At 47.6% G+C, this 24,830-nt stretch overlaps 1 protein-coding gene across 5 annotated transcripts; it reads right to left on the bottom strand.

Annotated features, from left to right (window-relative positions):
• Positions 1-2,902: 2,902 nt before the first annotated feature.
• brd2b (bromodomain containing 2b) lies at positions 2,903-24,760 on the bottom strand. Of its 5 annotated transcripts, none has more exons than XM_080501196.1 (12): positions 24,646-24,760; positions 19,468-20,477; positions 18,851-18,988; positions 18,546-18,690; positions 18,280-18,443; positions 13,813-14,310; positions 13,573-13,701; positions 10,657-10,902; positions 10,310-10,563; positions 7,230-7,525; positions 5,792-5,920; positions 2,903-5,569 (listed from the first exon to the last, which is right to left on the bottom strand). In XM_080501196.1, the coding sequence occupies exons 2-12, from the start codon at positions 19,852-19,854 to the stop codon at positions 5,439-5,441; spliced, it is 2,517 nt and encodes an 838-aa protein (XP_080357322.1). In that variant the 5' UTR covers positions 19,855-20,477; positions 24,646-24,760; the 3' UTR covers positions 2,903-5,438. The 5 variants fall into 5 exon arrangements, with proteins under 5 accessions (XP_080357322.1, XP_080357325.1, XP_080357321.1 ...); XM_080501199.1 differs by having other exon boundaries at positions 19,468-19,756; positions 24,646-24,754; XM_080501195.1 differs by lacking the exon at positions 24,646-24,760 and having other exon boundaries at positions 19,468-21,310.
• Between the last annotated feature and the right edge of the window lie 70 nt (positions 24,761-24,830).

The following is a 24,830-nucleotide window of genomic DNA, read 5'->3' as shown; positions in this document are numbered from 1 at the left end:
TCAATCACAACCACAATCAACCACAACCACAATCAACTACAATCAACCACAACTACCATCAACCACAACCACAATCAACCACAACCACAATCAACCACAATCAACCACAACCACAATCAACTACAACCACAATCAACCACAACCACAATCACAATCAACCACAACTACAATCAACCACAACCACAATCAACCACAACCACAACTACAATCAACCACAACTACAATCAACCACAACCACAATCAACCACAACTACAATCAACCACAACCACAATCAACCACATCCACAACCACAACCACAATCAACCACAACTACAATCAACCACAACCACAATCAACCACCCACAACCAAACCACCGTCTGTGGTTAAATGACCTGAGACACACTACAAACCACCGTCTGTGGTTAAATGACCACATTTATGCGTCATTAGTTGAATAAACACAATGATCGGTCTGATGCCAAGTTTTCTTCTTCAATTTGTGCTTCCTGCTGTGAGGCGAGAGCTCGAACCACTACGCCACCGTGGCATCAAAGACATAAAGAACCACCAGACAACATCCAGAATCTTTTTACTGATAGTTTGATTACAGGAGGAATCTAGACTTCAGAACCAAGAGAGAAAGGGGATCACTGTCTGAATCAACACGCATGAATGCCAAACTGATTTATTTCTACATTTGTGTATGTGTATATGTTTATACATGTACGTGTGTGTATATTGCCAACGCCAATGGCCACCTTCTGTCTCATGAAACGACGGGCTGCACCAGGTTGAATCAAATCAGGACGTTGCTTATTCTGGTGTGGCTGTGAAGTCTGATGCAGGAGCGACAATCTTTGCCACAGAGGCTGCAGGTCGTCGCCGCCTGATCTATGAAGCTGGGCTTGTGTGGCTCTCTTGTTCCTCCAGTGGTCCTGGTCCTGGTCCTGGTCCTGCTCGGCAGCCCTCCAGGAGTCCCGAGGCTCCACAACGCTTTCCCAGGCTTTTTGGTGTAAAAATTGAAAAACGGAAATCGGGTTGTATCCCGTTTCCCAATATGCATTTCTTTAACAAAAATGTGGAAATAAAATCCGACCATAATTCTTTATTTCAAGTTTGAGTTGCTGGAAAACCGGAAGTCGAGTCTCTTCTTCACTTGATGGGAGAGTAAGCAAAGGTGCATCGCATCGCTGCTCCCGTCAGTCTGACTGACTTCTGAACTCGCCCACCATCTTTGCTTCTGACAGTCTAGTTGACCCCCCGGTGATACTCTGGTCTACGTTCAACTACTAAAACTTATTCAAATGTCAGGGGTTGCGCCAATTTAATAGTGGATAGGAACGTCAACGGCATGATGGCGGACGAAATCTGTGCAGTCAGTTTGGCCCCAGCAGAAGTTTTTTAGAGACAAATGTCTGTCGATGGATCTCCAGGTGACGCCTCTCCGACGATCAACTCCAAGCTGAAGTTGCTTGTTGTACAAGATTAACTTCTGCTATAAATGATTAGACTCTCGTTGATCTATCTCGAGTCTCACAGCGCCCCCTACTGTCAAAAGCAGCACACTTGCAATTGTCCTGAAGCATTTTTCAGATGAAAAATAAACATTTAAACAAAGGGCAGAGTTCATTTGGAGTTGCACTATAATATTTACACATTAAAAAAACAAACAACTAATGACACCATTTTGTATATTGGTTAATGGTTCATAACATAATACACAAATGTAATATTGGGATATGTAGGAAATGGTTGAAGACAGAGGTTCCTAACGTTGAAGACTGGTTTGACATCATACATGATATATATATATGGTGGAAGTTAACTTTCTCTGTGAAACTGAAAGAGAATACATTTCTAAAAAGACAGAACATTTGGATTTAATACATTAAACAAATTAGATTTGACTTTATCTGATGTGTGTAGAAACCCCCAGTTCATCACTACAGAAGCTAAAGTGTCGTTTCATTTTACTTTTTCTGTGACATCAGGAACAAACATCATTTGTTCATGAAGCCAAGAGGTTGGTATATGTTAGACATACTTTATTCATGTGCAAGTACAGGTAGGATCGTTTTTGGTTAGATTTTTTCGATGTATGTTGGAGTGGTGAAGCATTTCAGTGTTGGTTATGTATGAACAGGAGTGTGCATGACATTAGTATGAAAGAAAAAAAAATGTCAGTGTACCAGTTGTTTGCTATAAAGTTCAATAGAAAGAGAATTATATAAAATTACTTTTAAAGTATTTTCAATTAATTTTCCATTTTATATCAACACAAAAATATCTCTAGCTGGATCACCATGCATCTCCTTCTCCTTTCCTACAGGAGCTAAAGGCTAATGATAATGCCAATCACCATGTCGTGGTCAGGAGAACAGGGTTAATCCACTCGTTCTCCTACAGCTGGTCCTGGGAACAAGACGGAAGAAAGACGCTCTGCAGAAGGCATCACTTCGTCCAGCAGCAGTCCCACAGTGGCCACTAATCATATTTAAAGTTCTAACTTCAAATAAATAATGGCAATTTAGTCACGTTAGCTTGGGAAAAGGGGAAAACGTCTCAACGAGATGTGAAATTTGCTGATCAGAACAGGAAAAATACATCCAACTGTATATTGACCTTCCAGTGTGGAGTTGACATGTTCTCCATGTCTGGGCTTCCTCCTCCAGTCCAAGATGAGCATTCCAAGTGAATTAGTGAATCATTATAACTGTAGTCATAGAGCTGTTTTGGTTCTGTAACCCTACTTTTCAGACTGGAGGAGAAAACATGCTCACGCTGAACACGTAAAACACCACAAAAAGGTCATCCCATGTTGGAATCCAACCAAAGGGTCAAATATTTCTTAAAGGTGGAGCTCCATATCAAAACCCAGAGTCGTTCTACAGAACAGATTATTTTAATAATCACTTGTCAAGGTAGCTTGTTTCAACGCTCTCCAGCATACAAGCAAGACGATTGGGTGAAATGGGTTGAAAACATACACAAGGAAGGAACAGAACAGCAGAAATATGAGTTTGTGCAACAGCAAACACAGTTTGAAGTATATACAAGCTTCCACTACAAGCACGTGTATCTCCTGAACGTAAAACCTCTTCGCTTCCGTCACTCGTCACCATTTGTGCACAAGATTTCCTCCAGAAACAGTTTTCTAGTGCTACAGAGTTCTTCAAGAAAAGGTTATGAAAATGATCCTCATTAAATAAAGATCAGACATTCAGCAGCCCGTGTTGGGCCTGAAAACCCCCGTGAAGAAGAAAGAGAGCAAAGTGCTTCTGGTGTCCATGAGACGAGTCACATCTCAGCTCCAGTGGAACTTCAGGTGTCCATGAGACGAGTCACATCTCAGCTCCAGTGGAACTTCAGGTGTCCATGAGACGAGTCACATCTCAGCTCCAGTGGAACTTCAGGTGTCCATGAGACGAGTCACATCTCCGCTCCAGTGGAACTTCAGGTGTCCATGAGACGAGTCACGTCTCAGCTCCAGTGGAACTTCAGGTGTCCATGAGACGAGTCACGTCTCAGCTCCAGTGGAACTTCAGGTGTCCATGAGACGAGTCACGTCTCAGCTCCAGTGGAACTTCAGGTGTCCATGAGACGAGTCACATCTCAGCTCCAGTGGAACTTCAGGTGTCCATGAGACGAGTCACGTCTCAGCTCCAGTGGAACTTCAGGTGTCCATGAGACGAGTTATGTCTCGGCTCCAGTGGAACTTCAGGTGTCCATGAGACGAGTCACGTCTCAGCTCCAGTGGAACTTCAGGTGTCCATGAGACGAGTCACGTCTCAGCTCCAGTGGAACTTCAGGTGTCCATGAGACGAGTTACGTCTCGGCTCCAGTGGAACTTCAGGTGTCCATGAGACGAGTCACGTCTCAGCTCCAGTGGAACTTCAGGTGTCCATGAGACGAGTCACGTCTCGGCTCCAGTGGAACTTCAGGTGTCCATGAGACGAGTCACGTCTCGGCTCCAGTGGAACTTCAGGTGTCCATGAGACGAGTCACGTCTCGGCTCCAGTGTGTAACTTCAGGTGTCCATGAGACGAGTCACGTCTCGGCTCCAGTGTGTAACTTCAGGTGCCCATGAGACGAGTCACGTCTCAGCTCCAGTGTGTAACTTCAGGTGTCCATGAGACGAGTCACGTCTCAGCTCCAGTGTGTAACTTCAGGTGTCCATGAGACGAGTCACGTCTCAGCTCCAGTGTGTAACTTCAGGTGCCCATGAGACGAGTCACGTCTCAGCTCCAGTGTGTAACTTCAGGCGTCCATGAGACGAGTCACTGTCTCGGCTCCAGTGTAACTTCAGGTGTGGCACGGTGGCGAGTCACAGTGGAGTTCAGGCTGCTGGACAAGAATTTGATTGGATTCACAATCAAATGATAAAACATGCTTGAAATCCATTGGCCATTATGAATGCAGTAATGGACAAAACCAGCATATTTGAGATCACTACTTTCTGAAAATGACAAATGTAAATTATACCTCAATAACTGAATTTCTCCACTTCAGTTCAAGAGGGTGATGATATGCACATTGCTTTTCTGTTGCATTCTAATTAAGTAGGAGGAAAAACTTCACCTTTTAACAAAATGTTTGGGTTTTGCGTTCGGAGACCAAGTAGACACATGCGAAGGGAATACTAACCTTCTGGAAAGTACTCTCAAAGGGCTCCTTGGTACACATTTCCTGAATAATTAGGAATTCAATGAAAAAAAAAACAAGTTTTACAAAGCCATTGTTCAACACTGAGTTTTTTTTTAACCAACTGTAAATGCGTGAAAATGTTTTGACTTGCAATTTTCCTTCTTCTTCACATTCGCCTGCAGGAGAGCAGCTGCTCTCAGGCTCCTCCTCCTCTAGTGACTCAGCACCGCACCACACCTGCTTTTTTCTTGTCTTTCAAGTTACTTTGACAGTTTTATCATTTTGTACTTTCAAAACGGCTATTTTTAAATTAACATGTACAGCCAAAGCTGACTCAACTCAGGTTGAGAGGAATAAGTCATGCACATACAACAAAAAAAGTGCTTTTAATATTGTTGAAATGATTCCCCTTTGCTTTGAAGTTCCACGGCGTCCACATCTGCTGACATGGCAGAACCTTGGACCACTTCAGTTATTCAACAATCTGGAACAGTAAGGCTGCGTTTGAGATGTGGCTGGAGGCCCGCCTGTTTAAACAACTAAAAGCTAGGCTCGTGGACCAAGAGGTTGCTGGTTCCAACTCCAGTAACATTAGTGGACAGTCCTTGTCCACAGTGTAAAAAGGCCTTTCTCTCTCCTAACTCCGCCTCCCTCAGTGGGAGGAGCATAGAAATTCTTCTTTATAAAAGAAACATTCATCTGTACAATATTTACACAACAAAGGAGACGAGGAGGAAGTCCAGTCTGTTGTCCCATGGTGTCCCATGGTCCAGTCCAAGTCCCTGAGTGATGAAGAGCGTCTCTCTCCTGGTCTCAGCTGGAGTCGGAATCACTGGTGTCTGAAGACGAGGATGAGGAGGAGGATGAAGAGGAGTCCGAGCTGGAGCTGCTGCCGCTGAGGCGGGAAGGCTGAGTCTGAGTCTCCGCCGTGCTGAGCTTCTCCACTGGAGAGGAGGAGGAGGAAGAGGAAGAGGAAGAAGAGGAAGAGAAAGAGGAGGAGGAAGAGGAAGAAGGGAGGAGGAGGAGGAGGAAGAAGAAGAGGAAGAGGAGGAGGAAGAAGAGAAGAAAGAGGAAGAAGGGAGGAGGAGGAAGAGGAAGAAGAAGAGGAGTTAGGAGGACTCAGAGTCACCCTGAGGTCCCCCTGGAGGAGGAGGAAACAGGGTCACCTCTGGTTTTGCTGGTCTTCTTGACAGAGTTGAGTTGTCCACTGACGTCCTGCAGTCTCCTCTCCAGCTCCCTCCTCTTCTCCAGGGTCTGCTCCTCTCTGGACTGGCCTGCACTGCTTCTCCTGGCTGCTGCAACACACACATGCTTCCTCTTACTGGACCAGGAAGGACCAGGAACATCACAGGACCAGGAAGGACCACAGGCTGCCAGCAGGAGACTGTTTCTAACAACGTTCCCCTGCACGTCAACATTTTGAGGAATTTTATACAATGTCAAGTATTTTGGTGTACTAAACAAAAAGAACCAGGTTCTAGTTCAGTTCTAACCTAACCCTAACCCTAACCCCAGGACAGGGACTGTACCAGTGGTCTGGTCCAGGAACCAGGACAGGGACTGTACCAGTGGTCTTATGACATCTCAGATGAAGATCATCTCATAGGAACCTTCTTGTATCCATTAGCATTTTATGACCATTTACTGTCAGTCTTTTATTGTCCTGGAACCGGTCTCACAGTGCACCATAGGTCCACTGATTTAGAACCAAGACCAAGACAAGGGCAGTCCTGGAACCGGTCTCACAGTGCACCATAGGTCCACTGATTTAGAACCAAGACCAAGACAAGGGCAGTCCTGGAACCGGTCTCACAGTGCACCATAGGTCCACTGATTTAGAACCAAGACCAAGACAAGGGCAGTCCTGGAACCGGTCTCACAGTGCACCATAGGTCCACTGATTTAGAACCAAGACCAAGACAAGGGCAGTCCTGGAACCGGTCTCACAGTGCACCATAGGTCCACTGATTTAGAACCAAGACCAAGACAAGGGCAGTCCTGGAACCGGTCTCACAGTGCACCATAGGTCCACTGATTTAGAACCAAGACCAAGACAAGGGCAGTCCTGGAACCGGTCTCACAGTGCACCATAGGTCCACTGATTTAGAACCAAGACCAAGACAAGGGCAGTCCTGGAACCGGTCTCACAGTGCACCATAGGTCCACTGATTTAGAACCAAGACTAAGGATATGGTCAGGATTCTCCCATGACTGCCATGTTCTATGAGGGAAGACAGGAAACTGCAGTGTGCTGCAGCTGTTAAACTGTCTGACCAACCAGTTCATTGGCTGTTTGCTGCTGCTTCCTATTAAAGTAGATATGCAACAAGTGCTCTGCTATTCAACTTATTTGCTTTTTAAATCAAATCCTCGCTTTCACAATCAAGAACCATGCTCGTTGAATTATGTTCATTATGTCATTCTGACTACGTATACTTTTGAAATGTTTTTTGTTTTAACAACAGAATAGGCCCATGCTAGTTTAAGTAGCAATTGATGATTCAATAAAAGCATCAGTGACATAAATATACAAGGCAAACACATGTAAGAAAGAAGTTGCCGGGACTTTGGTAGAGGGTCCACCTTGCTCAACATCGGGCTTACGGGGCTTTTTCCGCAGACATGTCATGACGTAGCGCTCCAGCTCTTTCAGCGTCGACGGCTTCAGCGTCTCAAAGTCGATCTCGATCTCTTCAGGGTTGGTGTCCCTCAGCGACGGCTCCCTGGACTGGATGATGTGGACCACCCGGCCCAGCTTCTCGCCCGGTAACTTGTTGATGTCGAGGCTTAGCTGGCGCTTCTCATCGTACGACATGGGTACGATCTCCTCCTCCTCCTCCGAGTCATAGTGTGGCAGCATGGTGGGGGTCAGCGGCGCATAACAAGGTTTCTTCACAGCCCTGGAGAGAAAAACAAGACCCAAGAATTATCCACTCTCCAAACCCTGTTGGTGGGTCAGAGTCAAATAATAAGCCTGCATCAAGCAGAGGGAACATTTAAGGAGAATGGAGAAACTACTAAAATGGTGTTAAGAAGTGCCCAACATATTATTAAAAACTGGAAGGATCGTGGGAAATCCTCTCTGAAGAAGAAAGGTGGTAGAAAAACAGTAGACACCACAGGAAAATCAGACATCTGACAATCGGGCCTGTGCTCCCAATGTTGGGGGGGGGGGGGGCATTGGGACAGAAATCCGACTAATTATCCTGCAGTAGGTGCCGTCCTTAAGCTGGAAAAAGGCTTCACTTTGCTAGAGAGGTAAGACGGGACTCTGGAGCGATGAAAGGACGTCATGCAGTGCGATGAGTCCAGATTTACTCTTTTCCAGAGCAACGGGCACATCAGGCCTAGAGCCTAGGGGGGCGGTGCTAGGATCTGGGAGGACTGCAGATGGTCCGGTCCTGGTTCAGCAACATTATGTTTCCAGAGGAGATGGTCCAACATTTAATACAATTCAAGATTAGAGCACAAACACCAACAGTGCTTGCAGCTTCAATTCAGGTGTTTAAGTCCCAACATCCTTGCTATCACCGCCGACCCCACTCACCCCGCCCCCCCCGTTTGACCTGTTGCCCTCTGGGAGACGCTACAGGTCAATCCAGTCCCGCATCAGCAGACTGAGAAACAGTTTTTTCCCCATGGCGATCAGGTCCGCCATTGAATATGGACACACACACACAGATAGACTGCCATGACCACAACACCCCCCCCCCCCCCCCCCCAAACTACAACCAACTACCTAGACTTTTATATTATATTTTTTTATATTTTTATATTCTTAGCACTGTATTGCACTGTCTTTTCTTGCCTGTCTTGTCTTGTCTGTATGTCCTGTAGTGCACGGTGGCTCTGCAGGAGCACCCCCCAATTTTCATTGTACTCCCCGGTACCATGACAAATAAAGCTATCTATCTATCTGCTCAGCGATTGGAAGCACGTCCCCCAGGTGGCGCTGCCATTAACAGTGTATTGTGGCCTGTGGATGTGATGAGGACCAACTGTGATCAGGCTGAGCGGACCACATACAGGCGAGCTATGAAGCACTTCCTGTCCATTCAATAGGTGGCGCTCTCACTGCGACTGTGGAATCCATCAGGGCTGGACTGTGACGAGGCAAATCGCAGCATGTAGCGCAGTCACACATCACTTCATTGTTTCAGAGCAAACCACCATGGCGACATGGTTCAGGTGATAGAGCACTTGTCTCCTAATGGGAAGGTTGAAGGTTTGAATCCCAGCTCCACCTGCCCATGTGCCAAAGTGTTCTTGGGTAGGACATTGAACCCCAAACTGCACCTATTGGAGTGGCAGCGCCTTGCATGGCGGCAGCCTCCATTTGTGCATGGATGTGATGGGGCTGCTCACAAAGCTGTGAGGCACGAGATAAGTAAATAATAAATCCACTTACTATCAGTTTTCACTGGAGCTCCAGGGCCACGCCCTTCAACCTTTGAGTAACACTTGGATACGCTTTCATCAGGAAGGCCTGTTGTATAAACTAGCCAGATCAAGGAGCACTTGTTTCTAAAATGTCCCGCATAACACATAATGTCAAGCTTCTTGTTGGGTTTAGAGCAGGGGTGGGGACTCCTGGTCCTGGAGGGCTGCAGTCCTGCATGTTTTCAATGTTTCCCTGCTCCAACCCACCCAAGTTTAATGAATGTATGATTATGACGAGGCTCTGCAGAAAGTCTGATAATGAGCCCATCAGAGGCATTGAAGCCGTGCAAGACTGTGGCCCTCCAGGACCAGGACCAGGATTCCCCACCCCTGGTCTAGAGTATGGGTGTCAGGGACACTTCCCTACATTACCATAGAGTCCTTGCCTGCCTTCTGGCCTTAATCCCTAATAAGAATTCCTTGCATTCTAAAAGGACTCTGACTCTAACAAATCAACAGCGGCGATGCACATGTAGGGGAAACAGTGGTCCATTCATGAGACTCTCTTTCTGGTCATTGGTCTGTAGGTGTATAACCACTTAATGTCCTCTTCTGGTGATGAGGCACTGCTCTGACTGCCCCAATCCAGCTTGATTTATGGTGCAATTCACTTTCCTACTGCCAGCTGTGCGAAAAGGCTCCGACAATATTACAGTAGAGTCCCAGGATGCCGTTTGTCTTCGGTCGTGAAGAAGACTCAAGCTTCCACTCAGGTGTTATGGGGTGATCAGTCAGTGACGTATATCTAATTGGCCTAATATGGTGTCATGCTAACTGATGAACAGATGCAATTGTCTGATTCCCTGACAACTGATATGTGAACCTCATTTCTGACTATATTATAGAAATCTGGAATGGCTGCTTTGGAAAAGCATTTCCATCCCAGCAGCTCCGACTGGACATGTATCCTCATTGATGCCGTTTCACTTTCATTTCTGAGCTTCACACTATCAACATCGAAAAATGTTGTCAACCGTCATGTTAAGAGAAACATTTTAGCCAACTAATAGTTTTAATAGTATTAAATTGAAAACCACGCAGAAGTCCTGGACATGATATTGGCCAATATATTCTGCCCCAGCACAGATTTTTTTAAAAGTTTTTTCATGAAGTTGTACTGATACTGTCGCTATTTTTCAGACACAGCACGACACCTTATTATCGCCAAAGCCGATTCAACATGTTTGTTTTGACTCCAGCGTTTTAACCTAATGTAACAGCATCAAACATAGTTCTTCACTCACTTGCTGTTCTTGTTGCTCTTCTTCCCCAAGCTTTTCTTTGGTTGGGAGCCACCAGCTTTAGCAGATTTGGTCTTCAGTACCTTCCCAGGCATCTTCCACTCCTCTGAGCCGGCTCTGCTCCTCCCACCTCGACTTCGCTTCTCCAGCTTCTTCTTCTTCTTCTTTTCCTTTTTGTCCTTCTTCTCCTTCTTCTTCTTGGCCTTGACAATGGGGCCTTGAGACAGGGCCGCTAGCTGCTCGTGTACGGCTCGGAGCTGTGAGCAAACGTTCAAGCAATCACCCCCATGGTCATCTTATTTCAGTACCATGTGAATTGTGGGCTGAGTGAAGTGCAGCGGAGGTCTTACTTGTGTGCACACCTGATCCTGTAACTCAGCCAAGCGGTGAGCTCGCTCCTCCTCGCTGTCCGAGCTGGGGCTGCTCTCACTCTCCTCGCTCTCACTGCTGGGCTCGCTCTCTGAGGTGGAGGAGGACGAGGACGACAAGGAGGAGGACGAGGACGACGAGGACGACTGGTGTCCCGTCATGGACATGTCCGTGTGCTCCATGTGTGGCTCATCTGGCATCTTGGCAAATCGAAACTCAAACACATCCTGAGGCCAAAAAAAGAGCCAAGTCAACACTTTGAGATGCTCTTGCTGTAGACCTGGCTTTGATGTAGACCTGGCTTTGATGTAGACCTGGCTTTGATGAGGCTTTAAATGATTACAGCCAACAGCAGTTAGTCTGATAAACCCACTGGACTGCAGGCCTTCAGGCCAATCACCAGTCTTATGGGAGCTATTATTATTATTATTATTATTATTATTATTATTATTATTATTATTATGTGATGTACGACAGTATGACAGCCTCAATGTTATGGAAATAGCATAAATTATGTAACCCCAAAAATAGTTTGTTTATCAATGCTACAAGAAAAATGTATTATCATATTTTAGGCGCAAGTTTTTTGTTGTATATTGCCTAATGTAATCAGGCCAATGGGCTCCAGTTTGGGCTACAAAGTAAAATATGATCAGAGAAGATTAAGTTTCTCATCACAACAATTACCTCACGAGCTCTGCTTCCACTTAGCTGATTACTTCAAGGAGATATACTCTCAGTATTGTCATGGCAGTCTGAATACATTGTGCCATACAATACTGCTCAGTGCAAAATGCTTCCAACTGAAGCAAAATCTGATGAGTTTGTAAAGATTGTGATGAAATATTTTAGAAAGCGTGTTAATACACATACTATGTGAACCGGGTAGTGAACCGGGCTTTACCCTCGCCGGGTAGTGAACCGGGCTTTACCCTCGCCAGGTAGTGAACCGAGCTTTACCCTCGCCGGGTAGTGAACCGGGCTTTACCCTCGCCGCTGTGTGAACCGGGCTTTACCTTCGCCGCTGTGTGAACCGGGCTTTACCCTCGCCGGGTAGTGAACCGGGCTTTACCCTCGCCGGGTAGTGAACCGAGCTTTACCCTTGCCGCTGTGTGAACCGGGCTTTACCCTCGCCGGGTAGTGAACCGGGCTTTACCCTCGCCAGGTAGTGAACCGGGCTTTACCCTCGCCGCTGTGTGAACCGGGCTTTACCCTCGCCGGGTAGTGAACCGAGCTTTACCCTCGCCGGGTAGTGAACCGAGCTTTACCCTCGCCGGGTAGTGAACCGAGCTTTACCCTCGCCGGGTAGTGAACCGGGCTTTACCCTCGCCGGGTAGTGAACCGAGCTTTACCCTCGCCGGGTAGTGAACCGGGCTTTACCCTCGCCGGGTAGTGAACCGAGCTTTACCCTCGCCGGGTAGTGAACCGAGCTTTACCCTCGCCGGGTAGTGAACCGGGCTTGACCCTCGCCGGGTAGTGAACCGAGCTTTACCCTCGCCGGGTAGTGAACCAAGCTTTACCCTCGCCGGGTAGTGAACCGAGCTTGACCCTCGCCGGGTAGTGAACCAAGCTTTACCCTCGCCGGGTAGTGAACCGAGCTTTACCCTCGCCGGGTAGTGAACCGGGCTTTACCCTCGCCGGGTAGTGAACCGAGCTTTACCCTCGCCGGGTAGTGAACCAAGCTTTACCCTCGCCGGGTAGTGAACCGAGCTTGACCCTCGCCGGGTAGTGAACCGGGCTTTACCCTCGCCGGGTAGTGAACCGGGCTTTACCCTCGCCGGGTAGTGAACCGAGCTTTACCCTCGCCGGGTAGTGAACCGGGCGTTACCCTCGCCACTGCTAAAGCTAGCACATAGTACATCGTATCTATAAATATAAATATAAATATAAATATAAATATAAATATAAATATAAATATAAACATAGCACATAGGCTGTAACTGTCTGTGGACTGATCAGATGAGGACCCAAGCAACGTGTGACGTCTGAGCGTGTACACCTCTTCCTATGTTCAGCAGGTGGAACTATGGCTGATGATAATAACTGTGATGCAGCTGTGATGAGGGCCGGTCTCTGATGCAATGTGTGAACTTTGCTGCAGAGCAGATCATGTTCTGGCTATTTACATTGCACTTCCTGTTTGATGGCGTGATTTGCCATCTCCACGCCCCCAAATGGCATACGAGTAAAAGTAATCACATGGTTGTGATGAGAGCCAGTCTCTTATGAAAGTGAAGTTCGACGCTGATCCAGCGATGTCAAGGCCTTTTACTCTTACTGTTCCATGGTGAAACGTCATTTTTGACGCCTCCTTCAGACATTATGGCGCCATGTTGATACGCTTTGCTCACCAATCTCTTTTCTATCGCCACACCAATTTGGAGGTCAATTGGAATTACCCTCTCGGACTAGTTCGCTCTCGAAAATTCTATTTGGTCCAAGATCTGTGAAAATGTAATATACATTTAAAAATTGCGGACTTGCGGTGGGTTTTTGGTATGTGTATAGGAGACTGCTTTGTGCGTGTTGGAGTGTTACATATGTGTGCCGCCTTTTGTAGCTCTCGGTGAATCGGGATCCAGGCCCTGGAGTTTTCACACTTTCCAGGTGGTGCCATTGAGCCATTTTTCCAGTCACGAGTGTGAGTCCTCCAAATTATCACATTTTTCGCCGGGCCTGATGACTGTACAAAGTGTTGCAAAATGTTATGTATGTCTAGGCCCTCAAAAACGTGTTTTCCCACAATGAAAAAAGTATAAGAGTTAATATAATAATTCTAATCCCTGCAGTTTCAATAGGGTCCTATGCACTGTCAGGGCTTGGACCCTAAAAAACGTATAGAGCGATAGAGAAATACGCTCATGTGGAAATGTTCAACTTCAGAAAGGTGAGCCCACCTGCAGCTTCCGAGCCATCCCCACCACATCATGGTCTGGTGGGTTGTACTTGTAGCAGTTGGAGAACATCAGCCTCACATCGCTGGCAAACTGCTGAGCATCGCGGTACTCCCGACAATCCATCTTCCTCTGAGGAGAAACGAGCAGAATCATATGATCATTTCCTTCAACCATGCTCTCTTCTGAGTGCGTCAGTGGCCCTTCACAATACGATTACATTACAGGTACCAGAGAAGTCACCTTGATGGTGCTGAGGTCCATGGGACACTTGATGATATCGTGGTAGTCGTGGAGTCCCAGTGCAGTAGCGTCCACAGGCATGTAGAAGGGCCAGGCGTAGCCGGCGTGCTTCTTGGACAGCATGTCCTTCAGCAGCCCGCTGCAGTGCCTCAGCTGCGGGCTGAGTTTGCCCTTCCTGGAGGGCTGCGGCTGCACAGAGTCAGGTAAGTCCTTCTTGGGGGGCTTGATGGGCCGTCCGCTGCCCACCCGACGCCCGGCGCTGGCCATCATGGGCTGGAGCAAGACGGGACCTCCGGGACTTCGCACCAGGCCCATTCCAGGAGGGGTCTCCAGGCTCAGGCTCCCCATGGAGGAGATGCCATGCATGGATGTGTCATGGACTTGCCCCCCGTGTCCCCCTTTCCCCAAGCCCACCAAGTGAGGGGTTCCCGACATGGCCACAGTAAAACCCATGGTGGAGGGAGTGGTGGTGTCGGCCTTACGCTTCACGCCCTTCTTCTACATCAGAAATGAAAGGCATTGAGGAAAGAAAAGCATTAAGACCACATTCTGCCATTAAATTTAAGTTCAAGTTTTATATAAAAAAAAAAGTCAGATGGAAGTTTGATTCTTTGCATGAAATTCAACCAATAAATGACATAACATTTACAAGTCCTTAAAGTTTAAAAAAAATAGTCAATACAAATCCAAGACAGTAACTCAGAGCTGTAAAACCTTTAGGGGAGTTCAACACGACCCACGCTCACTGCAGAGTCATAAAAAAATAAAGAAATACAAATTCAGTATTGAATTATTTGGGTAAAAACTTTCCAGCTTCCCCTCTGGTGGTTGCACCTTCTCAGTTAAAGAAGAGGACACATCACAATACTGAAAATATCTGTACCTTGTCTCTTTTCAGTATTGTTAAGGCCCTTCATTCTTCACAGGCCAATTCAAACCTATATTTTTAACAGCATTTTCAGACGGTTGTGTATCAATATGTTGAAGTGTGCATGTCTTTCCCAAGCAATTCTAAAAAAGATAATAGAACAATTTATGAATGATATAAACTACGTTTAGAACATTTTAACCAAACACAACTTTGAAGGGGATCCCTTCGCCACAAAACCCTGGGTTGTGGATGGATGGGTAATCTTTTCCTGCTGGTAGGGTTGTAACGGTATTTGTATTAGTATCATGGTGGGCGTGATGATTATTCAGGGAATAATACAACAACTATGAAACGAGTCCAACCTTTCAATCCAGATGGCGGTAATGAGCCCAAAAGCTGCCATCAACCATAATTACAAAGACGGACAAAGAAGAAAAGTGAAAAAGAGTGTGGAGCTGGAGCCACCAGCTTCATTTAAATAAGGCATAAAGGAAAACTTTAGCTCCCACTGCAACACAAGCACGTGTCATCCCCTGCCTGCTGCCTCCTCCGGCCACGCCCCTCTCCATACTCGCCGCCTCCTCCGGCCACGCCCCTCTCCATACTCGCCGCCTCCTCCGGCCACGCCCCTCTCCATACTCGCCGCCACCTCCGGCCACGCCCCTCTCCATACTCGCCGCCTCCCCCGGCCACGCCCCTCTCCATACTCGCCGCCTCCCCCGGCCACGCCCCTCTCCATACTCGCCGCCTCCTCCGGCCACGCCCCTCTCCATACTCGCCGCCTCCCCGGCCACGCCCCTCTCCATACTCGCCGCCTCCCCCGGCCACGCCCCTCTCCATACTCGCCGCCTCCTCCGGCCACGCCCCTCTCCATACTCGCCGCCTCCCCGGCCACGCCCCTCTCCATACTCGCCGCCTCCCCCGGCCACGCCCCTCTCCATACTCGCCGCCTCCCCCGGCCACGCCCCTCTCCATACTCGCCGCCTCCCCCGGCCACACCCCTCTCCATACTCGCCGCCTCCTCCGGCCACGCCCCTCTCCATACTCGCCGCCTCCCCGGCCACGCCCCTCTCCATACTCGCCGCCTCCCCGGCCACGCCCCTCTCCATACTCGCCGCCTCCCCCGGCCACGCCCCTCTCCATACTCGCCGCCTCCCCAGCCACGCCCCTCTCCATACTCGCCGCCTCCCCGGCCACGCCCCTCTCCATACTCGCCGCCTCCCCAGCCACGCCCCTCTCCATACTCGCCGCCTCCCCGGCCACGCCCCTCTCCATACTCGTATGATCTTCTTTTGCCAAGCTTTCTTTAGCCCTTCTCTTCAGGTAGAGATGCACCAAGCTTTCTTTAGCCCGTCTCTTCAGGTAGAGATGCACCAAGCTTTCTTTAGCCCTTCTCTTCAGGTAGAGATGCACCAAGCTTTCTTTAGCCCTTCTCCAGTGAGAAAAGCACCACCACTTGTGTCGGCACTCTTGTCAGACCGTCTGCATCTTGGCGCTCTGGATGTGAAGCTCCAGCTCCTCTTCAAGCAGCCCATCCACAAGTTGGAGTTTCCCTCTGCTTCATTGTTGAGCTGAGAATCTCAACATCGTTCCTTTGTAATGTTGCTTCTCGGTCAGTGATTTGATTTGCTGCACCAGATGAGTGTGTTTGGTTACTTTCAGGAGTAAATTGCTGGTCTCAGCTGTTCTCCTGTGCCTCCATCTCCTTTTGACTTTCTGACAGTTTGTGGTCTCACTCTTCTTTGAAGACAGTGATTTCTTCCGTATCGCCCTCTTCATGTTCCCTTTAAAGTTTTTAAGTTAATTTCAGATGGCTGTTTGAGGTCTTTTATACAGTGGATATAAAAAGTCTACACACCCCTCTTCAAATGCCAGGTTTTTGTGATGTAAAAAAATCACACCAAGATAAATAATTGTACAACTTTTTCCACCTTTAATGTGACCTATTAGCTGAACAATGCAACTGAAAAACAAAGTGAAAGCTTTCAGGGAGGTGAAGTAAAAATAAACAACTGAGATAATGAGGTTGCACACCCTCTTATGACGAGGGATGTGGCTGTGTTCGGATTTAAAGGAGTTCCTGTTGGTCCAGAAACATTGTATTCAAAGTTGTATCCCCCAAATCCAACTTGTCCTTGATTTACAACCAGTTGAATATTTGATCAGTGAGCCGAGAAAATAAATGATGCATTTGAAAAAGGGGGAATTGGAACTTTCTCAACCTTTCCAAGATCTTACAGTTGCACTACAGTGTCGGGGGCGCAGCTCTCTGGTGGTTCATGGGAGACAGAAATACATCAATATAAATTGTGTCAATTCTGAAGAAGGAAACATAAAATTTGGTGTTCCCAAGAGGTATATTCTGGGACCTCTTGTTTCTTGTTTATGCTTATGACTGTACATTGTTCTAGTGATACTCATAAAATACTCTTTGCAGATGACACAAACTTGTTTGTGTCACACAACCACATGGATCAGCTTGAAAAGCTCCTGAATGAGCAACTAGATCAGGTAAATACTTTGTTTAAATTAAATATTAAATTAACATTAAATATTAGCAAGACCTTTAATATTATTTTCCGCTCAGTCATAAGTACAGGGATCAGGTCATGAATATAAAAATAGATAATACAGATATTAAAAAGTTGATTAGGGTTAGGAATCCATATAGATGAACTCATACATTTTGAAAAGCATATTGTAGAACTAGTTAAAAAAATGTCTAGAATTGTAGGCCTACCATTTAAAATGAGACAGGTGGTCCCAATAGAAGCACTTTTATCACTGTTTGAGCCTCACTTGGATTATTGTAACTTTATCTGGAACAATACTTACTGGACTTGCGCTACAAAACAAAGCTCGCAGTGCATTCAGTGGCAAACGGGTCCAAACGGCTGTTGAAGTTTGTCTTTGTGTTTCTTCGCCCACTCATCTAATACAGTCACCTTCTGTTTTCACGATACTCTGTTTCTGTGAGCTCGTGAGTCGGGTGTCCAATAACCAGAGGGTTGGCGGTTGGAATCCCGCTCTATCCTGGTCTAGCATGGTTGTTGTGTCCTTTGGCGCAAAGGCACTTTACCAACATTAGCCTCCCCTGCCAGTGGATCGTTATTGTCAGCACACAAGCAAATACTGCAGCATATGGTGATGTGCGTAGGAGCCTACAGAAAAACAGGCCAGCGGCGAGGGTCACATGACCCAGTAGGTAGGAGCCGTGGGGGGCGGACAGGATTTGTGCCCACCGTCACTACAAACACACACAATTCTCTCTCTATGGAAGTGGATTCATGTAACTTGCGCAGAAATAGAGGCCATGGAATGCCAAATATAGAAAAGTAGAAAAAACCTGTTCTTCATCTCATCAAACGTGTACAGTTTTACCAGATATACATCATGAAGTTCCTGAATTCACAGAAAATATCTGATGGAGCCTGTGTTAATGGCTGAAGGTTTATTTATGCCCTACATTGAATACGCAAACAGATTTAACAAAGCCTTCCGTCTATGTTCCGAGAAACAGACGCATTCATTTTTGTACAGAAGCAGAGCGTAAAGGACTGACTGTGCCTCTGGCAGCATTCTACTTGTGGCTTTACCTTGGTGGTGGGCTGTGTGGGGGGAAGGCCCATGATGTTGGCAGGAGGCAAGCTCTTCGTCAGCACAGTCTGGGGTGAGTTGGCCAGCATGGAGTCCCCGGTGTCCGAGGACGAAGGGGAGTAGGCTGACTGAGACACGGCGGGCACCTGCTGAGCCCTGGATGCTGGCAATTTAAATACATTAAAAACACATTTTGGTCACAGGCACATTTAAAATTGGACTGGAGAGTTAACTGCCCCACTTCCCTTCAGCACGTCACACTCACCATTAGATTTGCGCCCTCGTCCCCGGTTGTTTTTGTTCCGAGGAGCTGGCGGAGGAAGCTCCACTTCATCCTGAGGCATCATGGCCACCTTCTGGAGAAAGACCTTCTCCAGGGACTGAGCCATCAGCACAACATCGTCCGTCGGCTGAGAACGAAACAACTGCAGATTTGGCACAAGTAGCAACTGTTGACCCAACTTAACATTGGAATGTTAGTGCTGCGAGATAACGAGCTGAACTCTGCCATTAAACATGAATGACAGAGATTACAATGTATTCTATGCTTTTCTTTTACTTCTTCCTCACCTTATTGTAGATATAGCAGTTGGTGAACATTGTGTTGAAGTCCTGCATGCATTCACTTGCACTTCGGTAGAAATTGTTCTCCAAACGTTTCTTGATAGTGCCCATGTCCATTGGCTGCTTGATAATTTTATGATAATCCTAGAAACAAAAAGCAGACCCAGGTCTCCATCATACGTGGTACCAAATTGGATCTGTATCAATTATCTGTCAATGTGACCAGTGGACAAATCGGAGATGAGACTTCCACGTCATGAACGTGAGTCTGAGTAGGAATCTGACCCAGTGGCAGCAGCTCCACCAAGACTTGACAAACCCAGCTCTTTTTTCCTTTCTTCATTGTGTGAAGATTCTGTTGGCTCATGTTGCACAACCACTATGAAATGGATCTCCATCTACTCTGCCTGACGTCACGCCTTCTTCTGCTCACTCTGGGCTCAGAGAACCATCACACTGCAGTCTGATGGAGGTCGCATTTAAAATGTAGTGTGAATGATCACAAAGAAATCCTATCTGAGCCAAACAGTGGAACTGAGCAGCAGGACCTGCAGTGTGAACAGAGCTTAAGAATAGTGGTGAAATGGAAGGAGGAGAACTCTTTAGAAGCGTTCATTACCCACCGGCAGGTTCAGCCTGTAGGCATCCACCGGCTCGCGGAAAGGCCAGGCGAAGTGATGCCTCCACAAAGACTTGATGAGGGTCTTCTGCAGGTACTGCAGCTGGTTGGTAATGCGGCCCGGGTGGCTGGGATCCTTCACGGGAGGCTGTGGTGGGCCGAGGGGGCCCTGGGGTAATGTGTGTGGTAAGGAGGGACTCTCGAAGTCCTCGTACAGGAGGGACGGCTTTCGAATGCGCTTTCCCGAGCTGGAGTGCTGCTCCATCATGCTAACAGATAACCCAACCAGAGAGCTGAGGAGAAGGAGGGAAAATATTGCTATGGACACAACAGGTATCTGGATACTGTGCAAATCAAGACTTTGAATCCAAACAGTATGGTAGATAGCCATTATTCAAGGAAAAATAATGCTAATCACAACTACTGTGAATAAAAGCCAAGGCAAGACAACGTTCATGCTGCCGTCAAGAGGACGGAGTTAATTAAGGGTTAATGAAGCACTCCTCCTCCGGGAAACCGGAACTCAGTGAAATGAACTCTTCTCATTTTGATTAAGAAATAATGGAACTTATTAGCCAAAAATGAGATACAGCAACAACACAACAGAGATCCACAAGCACCAACTGGACATTAAAAAGGAAGGTACTGTGGATAGCAGCTAATGCTAACTGCAGTGGGACATCTTTCACACTGCTCTCTGAAGATTCAATCAGTTATTGTAACATTTTATAATAATAATCACAGCTTGACAGCAGCTAGGAACATTAATACACCGTCTACTATGGCCTCTGTCATCCTAATCTTTGTGTCCGTGGGAACCTGCTGATGTCAAAGGCTCAGCAGCCTCCACATGCTTCATCGTCATATCCCACATTGTCAGTGAGAAGACTGCTCTTCCCTCCTGTCCAGAAAACTCTTCAAGGTCACCGACTCCATCAACTGGCTGCAAACATTCAGCACAGTCCTGTTGACCTTCACTGGATGAAGTCCTCAGGAGCTCGTACATTGACAATACTAAAGTTGAGAGGAAAACAAAACAATTATGTATGGTCACTGGAAACAGACCAAAACATGAGTCTTTCAATCCCTGGAAATCTTGAAAAACTGGAATGTTTCCTGGTTCTCAGTGCGATCCATGTGTTCATCTCCTGGAAGCATATTTATGAGGTGATTGCAGTTCCTCATCCCCATTTAATTGAGAGCCACATTGTGTCGTCAACGTTACCGTCACACCAACAAGGGTTAGGGTTAGGGTTAGTGATCCACAGTGCAGGGCACTAACAGGTTTAACAGAGACGACCTGTATAACTGAAGAATTCCTACCACTGCCTGACTTGATTATGTTTTTAACACCATCCTATCAATGACAATGCAACAGGAAGTACTGGCTCAACGTGTGCTTACTTGTGACCTAACTAACATCTTAACTAACCCGTTAACTAACCCATTTTATTATGTTAGGATCTGTGATAATATTGAGGAAATCCGAGTCTACACCAGATGATTTTTAACTACTATCCAAGGGCTGCACCATTTTGGCTCAAAACTAAATCCAGATTGTTTTTCCGCTGAAAAATTGATTTTTGGGCGAAGTAAAACAAAAAACACAACAGATGCTAGAAAAAACTGTGATGACCTGATGAGCTGACCTGGGTCAGTGATGACCTGACCTGGGTCAGTGATGACCTGGGTCAGTGATGACCTGATGAGCTGACCTGGGTCAGTGATGACCTGGGTCAGTGATGACCTGATGAGCTGACCTGGGTCAGTGATGACCTGGGTCAGTGATGACCTGATGAGCTGACCTGGGTCAGTGATGAGCTGACCTGGGTCAGTGATGACCTGGGTCAGTGATGACCTGATGAGCTGACCAGGGTCAGTGATGACCAGGGTCAGTGATGACCTGATGAGCTGACCAGGGTCAGTGATGACCTGATGAGATGACCTGATGAGATGACCTGGGTCAGTGATGACCAGGGTCAGTGATGACCTGATGACCTGACCTGGGTCAGTGATGACCTGACCTGGGTCAGTGATGACCTGATGAGATGACCTGATGAGATGACCTGGGTCAGTGATGACCAGGGTCAGTGATGACCTGATGAGCTGACCTGGGTCAGTGATGACCTGACCTGGGTCAGTGATGACCTGGGTCAGTGATGACCTGATGAGGTGACCAGGGTCAGTGATGACCTGATGACCTGACCTGGGTCAGTGATGACCTGGGTCAGTGATGACCTGATGAGCTGACCAGGGTCAGTGATGACCTGATGAGATGACCTGGGTCAGTGATGACCAGGGTCAGTGATGACCTGGGTCAGTGATGACCTGATGAGGTGACCAGGGTCAGTGATGACCTGGGTCAGTGATGACCTGACCTGGGTCAGTGATGACCAGGGTCAGTGATGACCTGATGAGGTGACCAGGGTCAGTGATGACCTGATGACCTGACCTGGGTCAGTGATGACCTGGGTCAGTGATGACCTGATGAGCTGACCAGGGTCAGTGATGACCTGGGTCAGTGATGACCAGGGTCAGTGATGACCTGATGAGCTGACCAGGGTCAGTGATGACCTGATGAGCTGACCAGGGTCAGTGATGACCTGATGAGATGACCTGGGTCAGTGATGACCTGATGAGATGACCTGATGAGCTGACCTGGGCCAGTGATGACCTGGGCACGGTTCTCCAAAAAACATTTGTTCGAGAACACACAAACTAACACGCACACACATTTAACACACACCATAGCTAGCATTAGCATGTTTAACTTATTTGCATAGCTTCTGTTTGCTATGAGAAAAACGTTCAATTTCACTTGTGGCTGCCTCGCTTCCGTCAGTCTGCCCCGGGGCAGCTGTGGCCACTGACGGAGTTCACCTCCACCCAGGAGGGCAGCTGTGGCTACAGACCTCCACCCAGTAGGGCAGCTGTGGCTACAGACGGAGTTCACCTCCACCCAGTATGGAACAAATGAATAATGCCATGTAAAGCGTCTTTGAGTGTCTAGAAAAGCGCTGTATAAAACCAATGCATTATTATTATTATTATCAAACCAAGACTCACGTCAGTTCAAATGAATGTGTTAATATTGTATTTAAATGGGCCCCGGGCCACTTTATGCTGGGAAAATTGAGCCCTGGTGTGAAAAAGGTTGAGAACCCCTGCTGTTGCGTATACAAGTAGTCTGCAGCAAGAGGCAGAAACACAAACTTTCCACTGGAATTTTCAGCATTAACAAGTCAGCATTAACCAGTCGGGAATGTTCTGGTTTGGCTGCAGCAGCAGTGTTGCTTTGAGGTGCTGCATGTTTAAATTCTTCATAATCTCAGAGATTAACTGCTCCTCTCTGGTAAAGTCAGCTGCTCTGCAGGGTTTCCCCCTCTGTGATTGGTCACGCGCTGCAAGCTCCGCTCCTTTCATGTGAACACTGATTTTGGAGTTGGTTTTGAAGTGTTTGAACTAGTGCAGGGGTGTAAGACTCAGGTCCTAGACGGCCGCAGCCCTGCATGTTTTCCATGTCTCCCTTCTTCAACACACCTGACGGGCTGTCCACACCCCAACGCCAGTTCATTTCAACGAGCTGTTTTTTGGCCAGTATCCACACGAGGCGGCGTTTTAGAAGCGCAAAAGCAGTTTTGTTTTTTAAAAACACAGGTCCTAGAGTGGGGAAATTCTAAAACCCCGCCATGTACCATCCACACCTTGGCAATGACAACCATCCATGGAAAAAAATTACGCAATCGACCCGCCTTCTCCCCACCGTGGTTTGTGATGTCATGAAATAACCACGAACAAGCTGCCGAAGCTACTGACGCTAGCAGGAGGAGCAGGGCCGTAAACCTATAGAACTCGAGTTATATAGAGGTTTATGAGCAGGAGTCTACTTCTAAATGTCTTTTTCTGTGTTTATGGTGTGTTTGGTGAGTCACAGGGACCCTCAAGGCCTGGCAGGTGTACTACATGCCTTGAAGCCTCGTGTTGAGCCGCCTTCATAGTGATGCGTGGACGGAGGTTTTTGAGAACCTCGGGGAGAAGAAAGATTATTTTGGCTCATGTGGATGTGGCCTGAACATCCTGACGGTTCATCCCCGAGTTCAACAGAAAGCCTGATGATGGGCTGCTCAGAGACATGGAAAACATGCAGGGCTGCACCTCTAGCACTTGAGTTTGACACCCCTGAACAAGTGAGTCGATAACCTACTTCATGTTAATGCTGGTCAGGATCAGAATGTCTGGGTAAGTCATCCCAGGAAACAAAGAGAGATATCCCAAAATATTAATCCCAGGTCGTCATATAAACATACCAGTCAGGACTTCAGTCATACGACCCTCATCATCACATATCCTGGAAGAATTCTTGCTCTTCCTTCAGTTTCACCACTTCATGTTGTTATAACAGGCAAGCAACTTGCAGCTTGTTTTTAAAGCAATAATGTAGTTGTCAAGTCAGTGAAAGAAATAGAGGAATTCAGTCTTTAAAGGCAATAGTATCAAGTACACCGACGCTCCCGCGTGGCCCGGAGGCCCCGCCCTCCCTGTTTGTAAACACTGCTCCACAGTGACACTTCCAGTCACACAGAGGCTGGGCTGCACGGAGGCTGGGCTGCACGCAGGCTGGGCTGCTCGCAGGCTGGACTGCATGGAGTCCAGCCATTTTGCCACAGGAAGCCGGGTCAGTGGACCCGCTGGAGGCAGAAGGTCGTCCCGGGCCCCTGACAGCGACAACCTCCGAACAAACAGCGGCTGGCTCGGCCCGACCCGGGCCACCATGTGGGTATTAGTGCCCGTGCTGAGAGCTGCACCGGGGCGGAGGCAGCTGCGGGTTTCCACAATGAATGAGCCGACACACACACACACACACGCGCGCGCACACGCACACGCACACACACACACACACACACACACACACACACACACACACACACACACACACACACACACACACACACTGCAGCTGACATTTACTTTCTATTTGAGCACAAAGAAAAACCCGAATTCATGTCAAAGGAATTCTGCAAACATTGAACGGTAAACGCAGCCTAACCCGTGATAACTGCTGCCAAAGCGAGCTAAATGGTTGCTAAGCTAGCGTTTTACTGCTGAGGGAAATCAAACGTTCTCTGACGGTGCATCTGCACAGGTAAACCAATGTTTCTCTGAGAAGAGCTCCGGACGCTACCTGCCGTGAGGCGGGTTGACGGCCGCTTCCATGGAGATGAAGGCGGGGTGTTTTGACCGAGAGGCGGGCCGGAGGTTCGGGTTGACGGTTCCTCCAGCTCCAACAGCGCACAGCGGCTCAGCGATGAAATGGCGCCTCAACGTTTCCGCTGAGTACAATATAAACCTATCACGTGAGGTGTTACG

This window comes from Blennius ocellaris (assembly GCF_963422515.1).
Source record: "Blennius ocellaris genome assembly, chromosome: 8".
Taxonomy (NCBI): Eukaryota; Metazoa; Chordata; class Actinopteri; order Blenniiformes; family Blenniidae; genus Blennius; species Blennius ocellaris.
Note: the sequence above shows the minus strand (reverse complement) of the source record. Positions and strands in the feature narration are given on the sequence as shown.

Coding starts and splice junctions, on each gene's coding strand:
- brd2b (XM_080501196.1), bottom strand. CDS start 19,854: ATGGCTATCTACCATACTGTTTGGATTCAAAGTCTTGATTTGCACAGT. Junction 18,691..18,850: donor ACTGCTATATCTACAATAAG/GTGAGGAAGAAG, acceptor TTTCGTTCTCAG/CCGACGGACGATGTTGTGCT. Junction 10,903..13,572: donor GGATGGCTCGGAAGCTGCAG/GTGGGCTCACCT, acceptor TTTTGGCCTCAG/GATGTGTTTGAGTTTCGATT.